General features: G+C 44.3%; 1 protein-coding gene across 10 annotated transcripts in view; it reads right to left on the bottom strand.

The window, feature by feature from the left end:
• Positions 1 to 1,330: 1,330 nt before the first annotated feature.
• Positions 1,331 to 20,627, bottom strand: part of synrg (synergin, gamma) — a 28,625-nt gene continuing 9,328 nt past the window's right edge. For 5 of the 10 annotated variants that reach the window (XM_040192045.2, XM_040192070.2, XM_040192061.2 and 2 more), the window contains 13 exons: positions 19,190 to 19,399; positions 18,965 to 19,104; positions 17,930 to 18,054; positions 17,435 to 17,497; positions 15,068 to 16,030; positions 9,830 to 10,381; positions 8,507 to 8,670; positions 8,323 to 8,376; positions 7,973 to 8,069; positions 7,519 to 7,667; positions 6,886 to 6,996; positions 6,730 to 6,768; positions 1,331 to 2,240 (listed from right to left, as the gene is read on the bottom strand). In XM_040192045.2, coding sequence (XP_040047979.2) covers positions 2,109 to 2,240; positions 6,730 to 6,768; positions 6,886 to 6,996; positions 7,519 to 7,667; positions 7,973 to 8,069; positions 8,323 to 8,376; positions 8,507 to 8,670; positions 9,830 to 10,381; positions 15,068 to 16,030; positions 17,435 to 17,497; positions 17,930 to 18,054; positions 18,965 to 19,104; positions 19,190 to 19,399 — 2,799 coding nt within the window. In that variant the 3' untranslated portion in view covers positions 1,331 to 2,108. The remainder of the gene's footprint in view (positions 2,241 to 6,729; positions 6,769 to 6,885; positions 6,997 to 7,518; positions 7,668 to 7,972; positions 8,070 to 8,322; positions 8,377 to 8,506; positions 8,671 to 9,829; positions 10,382 to 15,067; positions 16,031 to 17,434; positions 17,498 to 17,929; positions 18,055 to 18,964; positions 19,105 to 19,189; positions 19,400 to 20,627) is intronic. The other 5 variants (XM_078087545.1, XM_040192053.2, XM_078086132.1 and 2 more) reach the window with 1 other exon arrangement.

Genomic DNA, 20,627 nt, shown 5'->3' with positions numbered 1-20,627 from the left:
GATTTTGGCCACGAAGGATTGATGCTGCGTAGCCCATATAGATTCAAACTCAAATATCACCGCAAGCCTCTAAAATCTAGTAGATACTCATCATGAATAGAAGACAACCTTACAAACGTTATGCTCTTCCCACAGTACAAAAAAATTACAACCCAAACAATGGAAATGTTATTGGAGAAAAAGAATGCAGGAAGCAGCTCTATTCCCAAGAGTTGAGGCACATGAATGTGATGGAGCACAGTCATGAAATACCAGTTAAACAGCACAGCGTCTCTTCCAACACGCTCCCCTCCAGCAGCCATCATCTCAGCACGGCGGACAATAGGCGCGCAGAAGACAGGTATTTCCATTTACGAGCTTTATTCAGCAATTGATTTTGGGGCGTGTAATTGTCTGTAGTCCCGGTGCTCACAGAGAGGATTTCATTTTCTGCAGGAAATGAATTAGGTAACAGCGAGAGGTAAATGGATGTTGGAGAGCACACCTGAACACACACACGCACACGTGAGAAGGATAATGAGACGAGTTTCACTGAGGCCCAAGATGCCTCGTTTCAGTGGTTGCGCTCAACCGCCGGCGATAGAAATGATTCCATTTGGTCGTGAACGGGTGGAGACGAGGCCTCTCCGGCCGAGGAGGCGGTTAATTACAAATGATGGAGGAGGGGGGGGCAAAATTCATGCATTTGGCCGAGGAAGCTTCTTGGAAAATCAGGCGGAAGATGAAAAGCCTTGTGAATTAAAAGGCTTATTTTAAGGCTGTAAGGCGCCAACACACAAAAATGTAGGAGAAACTATTTGGAAAACCAACGTTAAAACGTTGAACAGCGATGCGGAGTTCAAGAAGGTTATTTTCTTTATGACTAAAGTTAGATGAGATGATTTATACTTTCCCTTCTGTACTCAAAGCTACTGTCATTAGCTGATAAAATTAGCATCAAGTCATCAATGTATATAATATAAATACATAATTTCAACACCGCGGAGAGAAGCTACGAGAGTGACTTATTTTAAGATGCGTTTTATTCAAGGAATTGGTCAAATGAACCGCGGTATCCCATTTAGCCGTGGAGGACAGTTTTATCCTTTCCTTACACTTTTGCTCTGGTGTTTTTAAGTTTGAGATATATTAGCATTGTACCCAAAGAAAAACCACTCTACTCAGAGTATCGCTGTTGTTGCAGCCTTTTATGTAGCTGATTGAATCCCCGTTGGCAAACAGTCCAAATGTTTGGCAACAGCTCAAAAGAATTGATTAAAAATAAACTCACTGTACATACGAGAGTATGGTTTAAAAATAGCCTTTAGAAACGCTCAATAACGTCTGACACTTTAAACTGTATGCATATTTATTTACATCACATTTGGGTTATAATTACAATGCTACAGCACGACACTGTAATATACAAAAAGTGCTGCTGCAATTCCAGTTCAGAATCATTCTTTACCTTCAGCTCTAGCTGCACACAAAGACGACACAAAAACCAAACCGTTAGCATGAACCCCTTAAACACCTCGAATCCAGACTCTTTTCCTCTATAAAATATACATTTTAAATACCTTTAGAAGAGCTGAACTCTCCTTAACCGTGCAAAAATATTCAAAGCCATCAATTCAACATAACTCAAGAAAACCCACAAACGGCCCCAGTTTAAATGTTAAAGGTCTCCTATTAAAAGTTCCATTAAACAGACCTGACCCACAAATGTAATTCAAGAACAATAGGTTTGATTCAACGGCTCTGGGTCAACGGGAAGAAAGGAAGTCGTGAGAATAAATCCTCTCAAACAGAAGTAACGAGTCACATTAAAAACCCCAGATTTATATTGCACAACTAATAATTTAAATACATCGTTAACGAGTGAAAATGGATTCATTGACTTTTTTCAACAGTGAAAATCAGTGGAAACTATATAATAAGCACATTGCTCATTACTAATGTGACCTATGCAGCTGAAATCGAACATGGTAAATACAAAGGAATCCAGTGTCTTTGAACGTCCTCTTCTCGCTCCGCGGCGGCAGCCGGAGCGGCGTCGTCGCCGGCGCTCTACCTATCTGATGTTGATTAGCCTGTGCCCTGTTGCCATGGCAGCCGCAGCCCAGAGCTCACAGCAGGTCAGGTAGTATGAGGCCGGGGGGTTTGGGCTCCACACAGTTAATCCAGAAATTGGCGCAGCTGGCGTGGTACTGGTGGCCTCCGTACAGCAGTTTGAAGTTGTCCGTATCAGAGTTGAAGGCCTGTCAAAGTGGCAATTGGTATATTATGGTTTGTTATATATTATGCACCGGAAACAAAGAGACAATTAACTCATCTGTACACACAGGCGAAAGAGGGACAGACAGGGAAGATATGGACAAGGAAGGAGACACTGTATTATGCCTTCACGCACCAAGAATACTGAAAATGGGCACCAATGTTCATTTAGAGCATGAGTTTAGCTTTCACATATGGCCCCTACTGTACATTTCAGCCTAGTCGCATTTCAATAGACGTGGTTTTCAACCATCTAATCCCAGATAGGAAAGACTTAACTCGCTTTTCTGTCTATCCATACAACTGAACATCGCATGCATATAAATAGTGAAAAACCTAAAATAGGAATAACTGAGTCTTAATGTTTTCTAAAAAAATGATGTTATATTCAAAGTCAAACCAGGAAAATACAAGATGCCGAGACACCTTAAGCTCACTGAGACATTAAGACAGTGTCTTTGTTATTTTGGGGTAACTGAGGCTCAGATTATGGAGCGAATCGACCTTTAATCCCCAAATGGGTGGTTTGTTCTCCGGCTGCTACTGTTCACATGTTCACAAGTGTCCCCTGCGTGAGACACTGAACCTCTTCCCCCAGAGTGCTTTACAGCTGCAGAATGCTTATGGGGAGTTAAACGCACATTAAATCACGGTGTGCTGTGTCGGTTGTAAGTATCAATAAAATTAAAAGGGTTTTCTTGTGGTGAAATAAATAAAATGTAGACCACATGACATCAAGAGAAGAATCCTTATGCACTGTAAATGTCTCTGCTCAACCCTAGCAAACCTTACCGCATGTTTGTATGTCATTGCCTTTAGGCAAAAGCAACATTTCTGAAAAAATATCATATGTAGACGTATATTTAAAAACTGCTTAGGACGTAGTAGGAAGTATAAACCGCGTGTTGATGTTCATGAGAGGCTAATGTCTGCAACGTGCTGTTTGACAGTTTGCATCGGGGGGGATGAGACACCGGGAGAAAGGAAATGAGACACGTGCAACGAATCACAGCTTGCATGCAGAAAAGCAACAACTGCACCCAAATGCAGACTGACACGCCTCCGCCTGACTGAAAAACGCCTGCAGGGCACGCGGCCAGCGGGACAAAAGGCGTCCTCACGCAGACTGAATGCCCCCCTTCCCACACTGACTTTTCTTTAACACTGGCCCACTTGTTATCATGTACCTGCACGCTGCCAAAGCTGGAAACTGTCAGAGAGAAAATATACTAAATAACGGTGTGGTGACGCAAAGGGTAAACCGTCATCCCTTCTCCTCTCTCCATGTAGACTTTACACTTCAAACATGCATTTGTATGGGCACTGACTCCTCCCTAGACATCACCTGTTTGGCAGCGACTGTGGGCTGATTTAGTACTTTTCTAGACAGACGTGTATCATTAAGCTTTTAGACGGGAAGCGACTTGTAACTCAGGCTGAACATAAATGAGACAATCTATGCTTTCAAGCTGGAGCTGGTCAGATAAAACTACACCTCTTCTAATTCGGCTGACCTTTTAGGTGCATGTTAAGGGTAAGAATTCATACTACCATTCATACATGCTACCAGGAAGGAGAAGCAAAAAAATGGCCCTGAAACAGCCTTCTGCACCTCCACTCTACAATAGTAAATTGAATTTTTTTCAATTTTTGAAGAGGCATAATTACCCGTAACCCCCAGTCAGTGTCAATAAATGCCCGTTAGCACAAGAGCGGTCAGCATGTACAGGTACAGCAAAGCGTGCAGAGGTAGAGCAGCGGGCAAACATTACGATCAGCTGTTTTACCACAAGAAATCTCCCTTTCCCAGTACATTTGGGAGTGAAAACATGAAAAAGTACATGTTATTACACCTCAGGGCTACTTTCAGTCTTCAAATTCAAGTGATCTGGCCTTGATTGATAGATAGTACTGATATATGCCTCAGTCGGCATGCTCATGGTGGCAGGTCAGTGCAGTCCATCTGAAATATACACCATGTGCATGCACTTCACTTGTAAAGCTTCCTACGACATTCATGTATGCACTGATTTGTTTGGTTGAAAATATGGCCATTAAATACAAACTATTCTGCTGCTGTTAACAGCTGCTCTAACAACAAACTGAGCTACTTAACTATGAATCAATTTGACCGACCATTTCCGTTAAATCCTCAGCATACCTATTGGTTGCTGTTTCTATAGTTCCTGACATGAATTCCACTTTTACAGCATCTTCTTCCCGTAATAAATTGTGCATTTCTTCAGATTACAGTAGAGAAATTGTTTTTTTTTTACTACCATGCCATTCCATCTGGGTTTAATTGGCTGATTACTGATACAGCGGTGGAGGTCAGACACAATCGGCCTGCTGAGGCTATTTCTTCCCCCTACAGTCTGTGTCAGAACCAATGTGTGACTGAATAACTTGCACATGCACACATCTCCCCCGAGGCTTGGCATTACCTGAGAGATGTATTTAGCTGCGTAGGAACCTTGCTAACCCGAGGAACTGTTCCACCAAAATACAGATTTACCAATTCAAATTAGGAGGATTGGCACATTTGCAGAAAAAGGCTCTAATCCTCCTCAAGTAAAAAGATACACAGAAATATTGATCCAAACTCTTTAGGCACTTGGCAAACTGGCATTAACACGTAAATAGGCAGATATGCAAAATGATTCAAGTCCTTTTTCAGTGCTTCTCCCTGTAATTGCTCCAATTAACATTGGAGAAAAAACATCATTTAGGAGATGCACCAGAGCATCGTTAGCTGAAAAGTGTCATTTATGATCAAACATAACTGCTGCATTTGAATGACAAACAGAGATGAAATGAAGCCCTTAATGAATTGCAAATAAAATGCACTTTTTTTGGATCAGTTTGTTTCAACAAAGACAACACTTTGGAAAAATTGAAATTCAGTACCTTGTTTGAAAAACAAACAAGTACCTCTTCACTAAAGGACAAAGCAACAATCTGGGCCGTCTGCTGTAGCCAAAGCAGTTCTTTCACTTCATTATACTCTGAGGGGATGCTATTCTTCACGTGGCTTTATTCATTCTCAACAGTGTGGCTCTGCCAAAAACAAAAATGCAATTAAACGATGGGTTATTAATCTCGTGCTAGTGGCACCGAGACAAAATAGAACTGCATTCATTTCAGCCTGCTTCTATGCACATTCGAGTGAGATGTGAGTGTGTGTGTGTGTTTGTGTGCAGGTCTAATAGTCAGTAGTACTCATGCTCGTGACTAACGTGTGAGGCACATCTGCTCCTAGATGCCCCTCAGTCAGCCATATCTTGCCAGAGCCATCCATCTGTTCCTGCTCGGCCAACAGAGACAATTTGCGCCGCCATCCTGCCCTCCAGACCGCAGGGTCCGAGTACCCCGTCAGAGGCCCACGTCGATGAAAAGCAGAGCCACCGAAGGCGAGGCGGTAGACACACACACACACACACACATTTTGCACACAGCCCCAATTCACCGTTGATGACTGAACACTTAGCAGAAACACCAATAGTAGTTAGCCGCGGGTGGCGAGATGAGCAGTTACCCTGCGTAAGAGGTGGAAAATGAAACCCTTCCAAGAAAAAGTGACCCGCGTGACATTGAAGAACCAATCCCAGAGTCCAAGGACCCTCCCCGAGGTGCCAAAGTGACAACTGCCCTCTCTCAGCTATTTAAAGAGTGCACATTATCATCCAGATTTTTCTCAGTCGTCCTTCAGCACGAGAGCGGTGATCGTCCAATCACAGCTCAGCAGCTGGAAGGAGACATGTCAGCCCTGCCAAGCCCTGGATTTCTTCACATGTTGGAACGGTGCACATGGGTCTCTAGTAGGAGACGCGAGGGGAGTAATAAGGGGTGTGTGCTTTGTTTCAAAAATAGATCAACAAAAGTGTAAAGAATGAAGAGCGTCCTCTTCTCCGAAGTTCCTTCCATGTCAGATTAACGACTAGGTTATTTTGTGGAGTTATATAATTTAAAACAATACCACAATATTTATTACATTAAAGCGCCAGTTACCGGAGTTTTACGCACTAGTTCATTTTTAAGATACAAGCCTCTTTTTTCTCTTTTGTAGTGTACACAGTTCAAAGCTAACAGTACCACAACCTCACATTAACTTCATCTTCACTGACACAAAAAATACTTTATATGAGAACGGCGAGCCTTCGCCTGAGACGTTCCGATTTAGTTTCGTAAACATAGCATAGCTAACATCGCTCGCTGGCTATAAGTGATCTGGCAGCAACGGCGCTCATCATCGGTTTGTTATAAACTGCACGTGTGCTATGTGCGAAACAGAAGGCTTGACAGGCAATTGGTTAATGTTTGATGGATTGATTTGGGCTGGAATCTAGTGCGAGTCTTGTCACTCTGCCCCCCCCCCCCCGCTCGGGCTCGTCGGCAAGAACAGAATAGGCCCCCAAAAGCCCCCCAGAGGGGAAGAGTGGAATGAGATTTAGTTTACAGTTGAATGTCTCATACTCGTTTAAACAGACGTCCAATAGCGCTTTCTTCTTTCCTCTGCAAAACGTTTCAAAGTCAAACAGATGAGCACAACAATATTTGTGTAAAATAAATGTATCCACTAGCAGTTATCCTGTGTGTGTGTGTGTGTGTGTGATTGTGTGGGGGACCAACCTTGCTGCGTGCGACGACGTTGAGTAGACACACACCACAAGCCAACTCCTTGGCGTTCTTAATGCCGTGCCTCAGAATACAGGAGGAGAAATCGAGGGAGCTCTCATCAGGCTGCACGCACGCATAAAGAAAAACACACACACAAACTCATTTTACTTCCTGCCGCAGGGAAAAATGTAGTCATAATCATCTTTCCTAGAAGTGTACAAACAAAACCGATACAAACGTCGGTCTTTCTTTCTGTAAGAAAAACAGTAACTGATTTAATTAAACATTAGTTGCATTTGTTTTTTCTGCCTCCTTCCTCGAGCTTCCGCAATGTGAAAAAACTCTTTGAATGAGGACAGTCGTCCTCAGCAGACAGTTTAAAGCTGGGGTTTAAAGTCACATCTTTTGATTCAAACACCAACCTGCCAAAAAGCTCAAGCTACACTGCAAACAAATCATTGAATTTTTTTCCTGCAAACGGAACAACAATATTGGTTATGCCACTATTCCATTCGCTTATTGTTCGCTGTGTATTTCTGTACCTACACTTAAAAAGTTTAAACAAAAGTTTAAACGTATCCGGACGGCATCCGAGTCTGGTGCTTTTACTGCGTAACTGTGAATTGTTGCTAGGTTCTATCTTACAGCGAGCTTGGCCAGCGACATGAAGCCCATGAGGTTGTTCCACACGCGGCTGATGTCCTTCAGCAGCTGCTGCAGCTTCTCGGAGCACACGGCCGTCGCCTTGATGCCCAGCTCCACGCGCCGGGTGACGCGATACACTTCCACCACGCCTGTGGGAGGGAAATACACACACATCACGAAAACGAGGGCGGTGCGGCGTCTTCAGTCCCAGTAGCTCATTAAAAAGGAGAGGAGCACGACGAGGGAGCGGGACCTCGTCGAGGCGGGCGGAGATAAGCCATCGCACCAGGTGGGTTTAATCCTGTCCCCTCTGTGTCCTTCAGAGGGGCGCAAGGCCACACACAAGGTTCTTTAACAGCCTCACACTGCATAGCTCACATTGCCTTGCTCATGGTGGTGTGTGACTCTGTGTGTGACTGTGTGTGTGTGTGTGTGTGTGTGTGTGACTCCTCACCCAGCAGGTACTCCATGCCCTGAGCGGACTGGATGACCTCGGTGCAGACGGAGGAGCTGCTGATGCTGTTCAGGATGTTGTTGGCTTTGGTGATAACCTTAATGTGGGAAGATAGAAGCCAGCATTATAACACTATGCAGATGTACATTTTCATCACAACTTTACTTACTTGACAGTGCGCTGTTTTACTGTGTTAATAAGGAACCCGCTTCCAGATTCTGGTCTGGACATTTCAGGTGAAAAAAACGTCCACTTATAGTTATAGTTATGTTAATTATTCTTTATACTTGAATAGTCACTCTCGCGGTGAAAAATCACCTTGGGACAAGGCGGGACAAACAAATACAAACCTCCAAAGCACTTTCCAGACACCTCTGCCACTCGTATGCGTAGCGCTCGCTCTCCTGCAGTAACAGAGCACAAAATTATCTCCCATGAACACCAAAGCAACAGAGAACCACGTCTTTGTTCTGGAGCTTTTCACGGGCCGAAAATCTGGTGGTTGGAAATAGTTGGCGACGGGCGCCTCCTCACCTCTACCTCCCCGGTCAGGTCCTTGTACTTGTCCCTGATGACAGGCAGCGCGGGCTTCTCGCTGAGGGTGTTGGATCGGTCTCTGAAGGGCTGGTCCGGGGCCGGAGACGGGGGAGAACGCCCAATCTCCTTGTCGCCCAAACTGTGGCTGCGTTTGTGAGAGCCTGAGACAAAGCCGGAACACAAACTCGTTTTGTTTCACAGCCACCTGAGGTGAGGACTCATTTTGTCCTTTGTGGACAATGACAGCTTCAGTAAATGCTTAATTTGTGACAGCGATAATTACATATAAAAGAGAGGCACAAATATGCAGGTATGAATTATTCACCAGGACTCGCAGGCAAATCCTGGCAGGGCACCACAGCAAACATGGGCTATTCCAGTGGGGCTGGCAGTAAGTGCATTTGTGTGTTTGTGTATTCAGACGCAGGTAATCTACCCACCCCCCCTCAAAATTCTCCACCACCCACAGAGACATGCGTCATCGTCCCCACGACCCAGAAGCCCCCGCCCCAAGATCAGATTACTGTTCCACTGGGCACAGAGAGGAAAGAGAGGCTCGCTTTCTCACACAAATTAAATCGAGCACAGGGAGATAAATAGCAAATGGGCCTTTATGGCGGTGCGGGAATAGCTGACAAATTATTCCTGGAACATGACCGCAAACGGCGGTTAAAAAAAGGAGCAGCTTCTACTTCTTTCTCTCGGTGGATGGGGTTAATTTGTGCTCATGGATTTGGCCTCTGCTAATCCGTCTCACTCGTCATCCCAACACTGCCATCTAACGCCCGACAGCCTCACTGCAGGTCTGATAGGCTGAGCATGCGAGGGTGGCAGGAAAAGAGGCTTTTGAACAGTGTTGTCGCGCCATTTTAGGGCCCAGGGGTTTAAAAATAGCCCACAGCAGTGGTTCCGATACTCTTTCTGCCAAGTCCCCTTTTGAAGGCTCCCCCCTCCCCAAATGGGGAGTACCTTCTTTGTTTTGAACTAATTGCATTGAAATATATATACAAACCACATACAATATGAGTTTTTCTTCCTAAAATAAGAACACGATTCCTGAAGTTCTTAGTCGCAAGATTTCTGAACACAACAGGATCAAATAGATTAGTTGAACATGTTTTTTTTCTCTATACATGATTGAAATGTTTCCCTTTCTGATTAAATGCTGCAAGCGATGAGTGTTTTCACTATCAATTATTCCCATTTTCTTTGCTGTTCCTGGGAACCACTATTGAGAATAGTTAACATCAAAGAACGATGACGACGCGGTTACTTCTGTCTCTCACACGTAGTAGGTTCAACGTGATGATTGTCACTCACCTTGAACCGACAAGTCAAAGGTCGCCAGTTCGTTCTTGATCATCTCCTCGCTGGACTTGACGTTGGTCTGAGCGCTGGCTTTGAGGAAGTCAGACTTGCCAAACTTGGGCTTGTCCCCCTGAAAGGCCCCAAACTCATCAGAGGCCTCGTCTTGGTTTCCCTCGGAGCCGCCTTCGGCAGCGGCAGCTGGCGAGTCAGACTTTTCAGAAACAGTGCTCGCAAAGTCCCCAAAGTCGTCCTCGTCGTCGACACCGCTCTGCTCGCCGGGGCCCGAATCAACAAAGGCCTCAAACTTGTCATCCGTGGACGAGCCGTCCTCCGTGGGAACGGAGGCAGCGACCTTTGCTACGCCGCTGCCCGGGAGGTTTTCTGCACTGCCAAAGGTCGGCTCCTTCCTTTGCGCCGGCACTAACGAGGGAAGGGAAGCCCCCTCGAAGCCCTGCGGCTTCCTGACCTCACCGGGCAGACATTCCTCGCGGTCGGACCAGTCGTAGCTGGCCAGGGTGCTGAGCGCCGACGTCCCGAAGGGGTCAAATCTCATGTCGTCGCCGTCTGTAATGAGAACACAGACACCGGTGGTTCCTGGGAACAGACGCTGCCATGACAGGAGGAAGATCAATGAGCCTGGGTGAGGGACTGAGATTTTTGTTGGATTATTTACTTATTGATAGTTCAGGTGTTATAATACCTCACTTATCTCTGGTGGTGTCAAGCCCGAAGACAGTTTGGGTTTATTAAGTCTGACATTTCTGACCCAAATACAATCTTTTAGTGGTGCTCAGGAGAATCACACTGAAAAGCAACCATCTCATTTGAAAAAACAATACCCGTGATTACCTTGGATACCTCACCGTGGACAGTCCCTGCATGATTCAGAAAAATTATTTTATATGTGTTGAATCTACTAAATGTCATTTTCAATCCTGTAAACACCAAACTATTGTTCTGGAATGGAGGCAGAAATCTCAAGATATCTAAAGAATGTGCGAATAAAATCTGAAAGTTTACTAGTATCTTGTGTGGTGTCTCTATGCTGCAGTCAACATGTGGTGTCATGAATGAGATAATATTGTAAAAGGCAATATAACCACAAAGTGGGGCTGACTTCTCTGTTTCAACACCAGCGCCTGACTAATTGTTGTTGTAGTAAGTGACACATCTTTCCATGCACATTTCTCCTCACAAATATGGAACAAAATGTTTTGATGTTTGATGTCGATCATGTTCATGAGAAGAAAATGGCCGCTGTCAATTCACTACAACGCAATGAATACTAATACTGCTTGTTCTTGTGGCGCATAGTTCTCTCTACAATGGCCGCCACCTGCTGCCCTGCTCGCATTGATCGTCACTTGACCTCTTTATACTGAAAGATCAATAAAAGATCCCTCCTGCCGTTACATCTGCCATGCTTCTTACACCGTGTTGTGTTGGCAGAGCACAGTTTGTGTTCTCTTTCTTTAACAAAAACACTAACTGACACACCTCAAGCACATTTGTCACAACACCGGAGGATTCGCGGCTCTCTCGCGGTTATTTTCCGACACATCCGCACACGTCGACCTTGTTTTGCATGACAGAAGCCCTCAGACAACAAAAGCAATTTGTGAAATTGACAAGGACCAAGTACCGTAAGCCTTGTGTTATTAGATCACTGTGAAGAAATGGAAGAAGGAAAAAAAGACGGTACGCATTTGAGCAATACCAACAGTAATATTTATTACGACAACATGAGTAGAGAGAAAGAGAGAGGTCAGAAAGTACTGTGAAAGAAGTCTATCATTACAAGAGGTTTGTCAAACTAACACTTGTAAAATATTAGATTTCAGTCATTTAGAATACAAGGGCATGCAGTCAGGAGAAAAGGGTAGAAAAAAAAAAAACAGAAGTAAAAGCAAGATAATCCGAGGATATTGAAGCAGGACCCAGAATGAGAAGGCACATCCACAGACTAAAATCAGTAATTCTGGGGGGAGGACAAACTGTGTTTTACTATTGGGATGTAAAGCAACAGGTGTTTTGGAAAAGATTTGAGTACAGAACACTTGCAAAGCCAAGTTGAAAAGATAAAGTAAAGAACCAGCTCAAGGAAGCAATAACCCTTTGAGGACTTGAGGGAAGAATTGGTTTGTTTGGAAAGTCTGAACTAAACTGCCTTTTAGGAGCAGTGAAGACTAAAAATATACAATTCAGGATGCTGCCATTTATCTATTTACAATTATGAAATAATATTTTAGTCCTTGGGTTTATTCTAATAACACATTAAGGGGAGGTAATCACAACATCTGCATTAACCTCCTCATCTGCATCTAAAAACATTAAGTGATCTTGTTCAAGCACTCAAAGGGTTGCAGAAAACAAAGCCTGACATCCCAGAAAGGGTTTTAATTACATCCAAGCACAGATGCAGAAACAGATTTAAAGAGACAGTATCCCTATTCCCTTCAATAGACAGTGATTGTTTGACAAAGCAGGCCAATGTGCACGCACTCTTATAATCCTTTAAATTATACCACATCACTACTCGAGACAACAATGTTTTTGTTGACCCAAAATATTTTGATCTCACTAAATACTGCAGGCTACATTTAATTGACATACGTTGCAAATCACATCAGTAATCAAGGAGTCTTTCATAATCAGAGCTCAATAGTCCTGTAATAAAAATACACTATTAAATCTGTATGTATACATTTGTTTCCTTCAATAAAACAACTTGCAATACTGTTATAAATAAAATGATATATTGTATTATGTTCTTGTCAATTTCACAAATTGAAAAGGCAGGCATACTGCAGCAAAGAGCAAGGCAGGAAGGGTAATACTAACGGCGTGATGTTCTCAGAGAGCCAGACCAGAGAGTACACATGATGATTCATGCCGCACTATCACAGACAACGGTGAAAAACAAAGAAACAAACAAAAAAGAAAGATTCCTAAAAAATTAATTAAAAAAGGAACCTAACAAGTGAAATACTGCCTCTTTAAGATTACGTACATGTCCAGAGAACCAGGTGGTGCTCAAACTGCTCTGCCTTCTACACCTAAACAATAGATTAGCCCCAAAGCTCTCCGGAAAACACAACATGGGATAGATAAGGACAAAAGCCCGGTACGGTCGTGTAAAAAGCTTCTCAGGAATTTGTCGACTTTTAAACTGGCCGCGGTTATCAGGAGTAGCCTGCAGCTCCTTAGACTCAAATCAATCCAACTCCGTCACTACAGAGGGACCAGTTTTATTTTGATCACTGTACAGAAACTCAAATAAGGCAATGGGGATGTTTATATTCAGGATATCTTTTTCTGATCAGGAAGAAGAATGATAAATTCCTCGGGTGAAATGATATGAGAAACCTGTTGTTTAAGCAAGATTATCTGATAAAGTCGAGGAACAACAAAAAGTTGGATGTATGAGTGTAAAAAAAGAAAAGGGTTCAATAAAAGGTAGAAAAAGTAAAACTATTGTCAAAACTACTGTTTTAAGCTTGGAGGCTTTAACACATTAAGAATGTTTCTGTAAAACATGAGACCTGGCATGGAAGGTGATACGCTCAATGAATAAATGACAAGCACAGGAGAGGGAGGGCTGACATGGACGTCACCGGATTATCACCAAAACCGGGTTCTATTTCCTTTTAATCAAACTAGATCAGTGTATGCTCAATCAACGTCACCCCTGGGTGTAATTGCATGGAACACCACAGGGTTCAATTAGCAATTGACCTTCAATGTTAATAAACTTTGAACGAACAAGGAACAGCCCTGTGAGCCACCTCGGGTGTCAGCAGGCTGACTCAACCCTGTCCATATATCCGTACGTATGAATGAGATTGTAAAAACGCCCATCCAATCAACTTCGACCAATCGACTGCCGATGACCCAAGAGAAGTGGGTGGAGTTGATTGGACGCTGCGAGGACCAATTCCAGGGGTTAAACACTTTGACTCCACTTTCACAAAAGGTGATGTGCACGCAAAACAGAGGACCATTTGATCCGAAGAATACTGCATGGTAGGTCTGAAATACTGCACAGCACCACGACAGCACGAAGAACACCGGCCAAAGAATGCTTTTGCATACAGCTAAGATGCATTTAACATTTCGGCTGCTGCTGTGGAACACTGCTTCATTTATAAATAAAAAAAACATGTATGTAAGGAGCTGTATGCACTATTCTGAGCATTTATATAGCACTAAACAATTCTTTGCCATGTAAATACATGGTGGAGGAATGTCTACCTGAGCAGAAAATCAGTGTGAGTTGTTTACTTGGGCTTCCCTGTGCTTTGTAGACATACCCGCCCAACGGCGCCCGGACAGACTGCAGCGGCGCCCAACGGCGCCCGGACAGACTGCAGCGGCGCCCACCCTCCCGTTCCCTTCGGGGTGCACACACTGTTAGCCCGGACAGCCCTTTAACTGTGGCTGGTGCTGTTGGTGCGGTCATCTATGAGCCACTGGCCCGCCGTGTACCAGCTGAGAGCTACAGAACAAAGCGTCTGGCACATTTAAGTAAACTAAGGACTATATTTTTTAGCTAATCCATATTATGTTTTGCAAACCGTGAAAAAAATGTTGATTGATGATTTAAAAATTTAATTAAATAAAAAATAATGAATTGAAACTGCAGCCGACTGTGGGAAACGTGTGACGGGAATAAACAACACGATTGTCCCTGTAACCATCTCTTGTTCTCGACTGTATTCTATTCCACCGCTCCGTCAGCTCTGGGCGACACGTCAATAACACACTCCTAAAGTCGGGCCTGTGGGGACAAAAGGTGCAGTGGGGGGAGGCCCGCCTGCTACAACACATAGGGAGTCACAGTCATCCAACCTCGGCCTCCACCATTTTGTTTGACAAGAGGAACTTTCTGTCAATTATAATAAATGCTGGGGGCAGGGGGAGGGGCGGAAGCAATATTGACAACAAAAAGGGGAGGGGAACTAAGGATTCAAGTACATTAATAAATAATAAATAAATAAATATGATTTGATGAATGATGACCCGTGGAATGAATGATACTATGCATCTACTCTGATATGTTATTCATGTAGTGTTACGTCTCATCAGCGCTGGAGCGTATTCAATTTTAATTAGGGCTTCATTACTTGCCCTTTGATCCCTGTTTTTTGGTCACAAGTGGGCACTGAGGAGAAGAAGCCACCGCTGGCTATGAAATTAATACTGGATGTGACTGGATGGGGCCTCACCAGAGCAATCGCACTAGTTCCTCACCTGTAGCGGGGGGCTGGTGGGCCGAGAGGCCGGGCAAATCCAGAGAGCTGTCCGACATCACATGCTTCAGGTCTCCGCCCATATCCGAGAGCTTCATGTCCAGCTGCACAGAGAGTGCGTCTTCCGAGTCGTCCTTTCCTACGCTGCTCCCCCCGATGGACGGGAGGTCGAGGGACTTGACGGAGGCGGAGTCCTCTGTGGCCTGTTTGAAAGCGGCCACCTTGTCCACCAGCGTCTTTTCCGAAGCCCCGAGCGCCGTGCAGAACTTTGAGGACTGAAAGTCGGCAAAGTCGTCGGTGTCGCTCTTGAGAGAGAAGAAGGAGCCCCCGCCGCTCTCCTTGCCGTCGTCGTGGGCCGGGCCGCCCTCCAGGGACAGCTGCTTGAATACATCATACTTGTCTGAGGCGTGCTGAAGTCGCTGCTGAGTGGAGGCCTCCTCTTGGACCCCCACGCTGCTGCTCTCGCCTTTGGGCTCCCCACCAGAGGCGCCGAACGCCATGAAGTCTGCAAAGTCGTCCGGCGCTGCCGCCACGGCTCCTCCCACCGCTGTAGCCTGAGCAGCATCGGAGGATGAGCCGAAGAGTGTAAAATCCCCAAAATCATCTGCACCTCCCCCTCGAGGTTTACCTCCACCTGGTCCGAGCAGCAGAGAGGGGGGCACAGACACTGTGGGGAAGGGGCTGGGTTTTGTCTCAGTAGGGGCAGGCACAGAGGGGGCTATCGAAGAGAAAAGGTCCAGATCGGCCATGTTGAGAGGATTTTTGGGCTGAGAAAGAGACACTGCGGGCTGTTGCTGCTGGGGTAGATGTTGTAGAGACTGAGAGGTTGGGAAAGCAGAGGGGAAGGAAGGTTGAAAGATCTTGGCCGGGTCTGAAGGGTCTAATGGAGAGACGCTGTCTGCGGTTTTAAAGTCTGTGAAGCCGTCGTCGGCACTGGCGGACTTGAAATCGGCAAATCCTTCCCCTGTGAATTAAAGACGACAGTTTGAGATCATTAAAAACGCCGAAACCCAGCAGAGAGACATAATCGAGAACGTTCAGCTGCAGCGTAATCCTACAAGAAAGAAGAGTGGGTGGTTATCGGTTACGGCTCGGCCGCCTTGTGAACGTCGAGCCTTCTGATGAACGGTGGGCTGCAGAATGTCCAATCAACAACTCACAGCAACGCACACAAAACGCTACGCTACATAGAGACATCCACACTACCATGCAAAGAGCTGAAGAGGAAGACATTTTACAAAACGTAAGTGCATCTTAACAAGTTATGTTGTCCCTGGTGTCTAATAATCCCTCAACACCCTCCCAGTGGAGGAATAGTCAACATGCTGCCAGTACAAGTAAGACCACAATGCAAGACCGTTTTCTGTCCTGATACTATTGATAGAGGTAAAATGCCCGACGAGGTGCCCATCATCGTTCATGATAATGGACACTTTGAAGGGGATAATCTTGTTTACACAATATTACTAGTCAAATAAGAAAACGATCAGTGAACTTTCATTGTTCTGTTCCTTTAATTACAATAAATTAACTTAATTTTCTTGGTAACGGTACGGGATAGTGCACTGAATTAGATACTTGAGCAAAGGTTTATTATAAAACACATTTTGCACCTGGTCATGTTAACAAGGAAGAATATATTCCCTAGATAAGTCACAAAAAGGTTAGGCCGTTGCCAGTATCTAGACCTGTAACAATGTAACCAGTAGGTTATTTTACATTTTGGTTGACTCATTAATTCCAATTAGAAACTGAAATTGTTGAGATGGGTGTTGTTTGCAATGACAAAGCTCCATATACGCTATAAAAAAGACCAGCAGAAACATCTTTTGAAAGAGAATATTTTTGTTTCAAATCGTTTGAAACAAAACGCTGCTATAAAGAAAAAAAGTCTGAATGTATTCTTGGAGTTTGCGGGGTTGTTAATCTGCCGCTGTATGATATATGCATGGATGGAGACAGAGGATCTGTTCACACTGCTGCTGCAGGGTGGAGAAGAGATAACTAATGGGCTCATTAAGGAGATGGAGCCTGACAATGCCAAGGAAAGGTCACCGCAAAGCATGACTTACTGGAGTTGCAAGAGCTGTCCCCATCGGAAACTGTTCTAATGAAACGGGGATGGGAAACACACTAGTATCAACACGCCGCGCTTGCAAAACAACATATAGTGTAAAAAAATGGCATTTAAATATGGTATTGTGGCACTCTAACAACAACTACCCGAGTCATGAAATCCTGTATAATTTGGGGGAGTATCAAACGTGGGACCATATCAGTCCCAGAGAGGTGGAAGGAATGGCCATAGTTTGGTTAATGTGTGCATTTTGTAATCAGAAGCAAACTTCAATGTGTCAGAGTTTCTTACCGACTGGTTTCTTGTCAGCAGGTTGCTCAAGTTGTCTGAATACACTGTATTTGTCCCCAAAATCTGGATCGGAGGAAGAAGAAGAATGGGATATTTATGACCAGAAAACACAACACATTGAAATGTTAAACGGAATGTTCCCTTAATGTGATTAATAATATTATTATATTGTAGAAGATAAAACAATTTCCAGAAAACTGAAGGTGCCCCAATAAGTAAGCAAGTAAGAATTGATCAAATATCAGAATTTGAGAAATAGTGGTGCTGTTCCTGCGTCATGGTGAAATGTGTGGAAACCCGCGGGAGGGACGAGATATCACCTGTGTCATTAAGTTGGGATCACGTATGAAGGAACATTTCCTTTGGCCCTTCCTCGAGGGGGCCACCCACACTACTCCCTTATCTACTCTAATCTTTTCTTCCTAGATTCACCTGACTGGAGCCTTTCCTTGAGAGTGGACCGCGACTCGTAACATGCGTTGCCCTACAAGTTACCTGAGGCGGTGGGCGTAGGCTCCGCCGGCTGCTCCACCGACAGCTGCTTGAACACAGCGTACTTATCAGAAGAAGTAACGGAGGCGGATGAGGAACCGGACACGGGAGTCAGCATGGCAGACGCACTGCAGGGACACAATAGTGAGGTTTGTATAGAAGATTAAGCTGATTAAACATTCGCCGTAGGCTGTAAAGTGTGGTGAGTGCAGTGTAACACTTTTATCCAGATGTGTGGTTTACTCATGCAAACACTGAAAAAAAGACTAAATCACACATTTATTAAATATCTCTGCTATACGTTTTAAAAACAACTCGCAGTCCCTCTGAGGTTTTGTTGCTGCCAAATGACATTCAGACCAACAAAAAAACACTTTGTTCCAATTTATGCAATTGTGCTTTATTATTTCTAAATTCCCAATTGAATTTAAATGTTTTTTTCCCCTCAAAGCCCTTTTTCTGCACACATGCCAAACCAACATGAGCTTTTCGGTTTTTCATTAATTAGACAAGAATATAAGGTAGGAATCCTTCTTACGTTGTTGAAACAGTCTTTTCTACTTAATAATAGTGAGACTGTTAAATGATATCTCTGTCTTTTAACAGATAATTGCTTTTCAAATTCCTTTCTAACAAGACAGTCTCTCAAAATCTGCTTGGAAAGCAATATAAAGGACTGAGCTGATCTACTATTCATCGAAATGAATTCATTAAGAGATGACTCAAACTCATTGTTATTCTAGGGAGGTTATTACAAGATACTAAGACACTGTATAGTTTCAAAGATAAACGATTGAAGACTCAAATATTATGCAGAACAGCTCAGCTATAAATAGCACCTCGGGCTGAATATTACACCCTCATCACGACAAACATATTTTCTTAAGAAAGGTAGGACAAGTAAGAAGGCAAAGAGATGTAAGAATTAAAAGGGAACACTGAAGAAATATATGGCTTGTATTGTAAACTCGTTAGAATCAAATCCCTTTGCTAATTAAGTGAGCTAGAATTACAATTGCATTTAGGGTTGGCCGTTACCCTTTCTGGTGCTGCGGTGCGAGTGTGGTGGGGAAACTTCCGCCAGACTCCCCCTGGAACTCAGTGAAGGACTGGTCTCCGCCTCCTGGCTTTGGAGCCTCCTGGAAATCCTGGAAGTCGTCGTCATCGGCTTTGGGCCCCTGGGCCGGCAACGGGTTAGTGAGTACGCCGCGAATTATGACCATCTAACGGATAATGCAGAACTCAAAGGCATGCTCTTGTTACCTGTGGCGGAGGGAAACTGGCGATGAAGTTAGTGCCTGTGGGTGCTTGAGCCTGCGGCGGTGCTGACATGGAAACAGGGGGCTTGGTCATAATGGGCTGCTGGTGCTGGGGCATGACGGAGGCCATGGCCATAGCCAGGGCTGGCAGGTTGGGCACTGGTGGAGAAGGGAACTGGCTGAGAATTTCCACATTCATTGCTGGGAGCCCACTCTGAAACGAAGGAAAGAGACTTTAAGGAACTGGCGAGGGAAGCTATTGTAGAAACCCCACACGGGGGGAATGGATGCTGTGACCAAATTGAATAAGCCCCAATGGTGATATAAACTGAGCACTGCAAACTTATTTGATCAGGCGTACGGGAAATAAGCACATTTAATGACCCAGAGGCCTTAATCATCTGCTAATAAAAAATATCTTGCATCACAATTCGGTAAAGACAAATCAATTACAGCTCCTGACTAATCACTGGCAAAGTGAAATGTCATAACTCATCAAAACAATTTCTTTCTCCTTTCTTTTCCTTTGATTAGTTAATCAAACTGGGAATAAGGCTTTCACAAGGCACTCATCCCAACTCTGATGAAAATCTCCACGCTACAATTTAGTATTTTCAGCTACTACAACATAGCAGGAATGAAAACGGCCTCTAGGGCAGGGGTTTTCGAGTCATTCGTTGACGGGGGGGTAATACCGACCATTTTACCGACTCGGTTCTTTGAATCTCGTTCAGTAAAATGAACGAATCTTTCTTCGAGTCATTCGTGGAGGGGGGGGGGGGGGTAAGATAAATTCCCGACCGTGTCTTCGGGTTAATGACTTGTTCATCGTACTTTGAAGTCAGAATGCGTATCAGGTTGGCAGGTCTGCTTATTGATAGAACGGTGGACCACTTTACCTTCTGCCTCGTCAGTCCCCTCACCTCAAAATCTACCAAAAACTGTAGCGTTAGCTAGTCATTTTCCACCGGAGCTTTAGCTAGCTGCCCAACGTCGCGTTCTCTCCTGCGGTGTTAAATGACTCAATTCCTCAAGCTGTAGCTAACGTTAGCTAAGTCTATGTCAACAAAGCTCCTGGTTAACTTAACTTGGATATACCAGAAATATTAAAACCATCACTCACCCTGTTCGCAATTCACTGAATCTCGCGCTCCCTTCGGACACGCGCACCTGTTCGCAGTTCACTCAATATGAATACACACCCCCAAAAAAATCGAATCTACACAATTCACGTAGGTCACCTATTTTGGTTTCAAAACGGCAAATTTCGCCGAAAGGTGAGGGATTTTCATGCCTGACATAGACAAAGAGATGTGCCCAATCTGTAAATATACATTACATACAACATACACGTTACTCTTCATAGCTACACCAATGGCCAACGGTAGCCTTAATCAGGGCTATGGAGAGAACATGCTTTCAGAGTGTTATTTACAAGACTG

The sequence above is a fragment of the Gasterosteus aculeatus genome, chromosome 1 (genome assembly GCF_964276395.1).
Source record: "Gasterosteus aculeatus chromosome 1, fGasAcu3.hap1.1, whole genome shotgun sequence".
NCBI lineage: Eukaryota > Metazoa > Chordata > Actinopteri > Perciformes > Gasterosteidae > Gasterosteus > Gasterosteus aculeatus.
The sequence above is the reverse complement of the archived record's forward strand: the minus strand, read 5'-3'. Positions and strand labels throughout refer to the sequence as shown.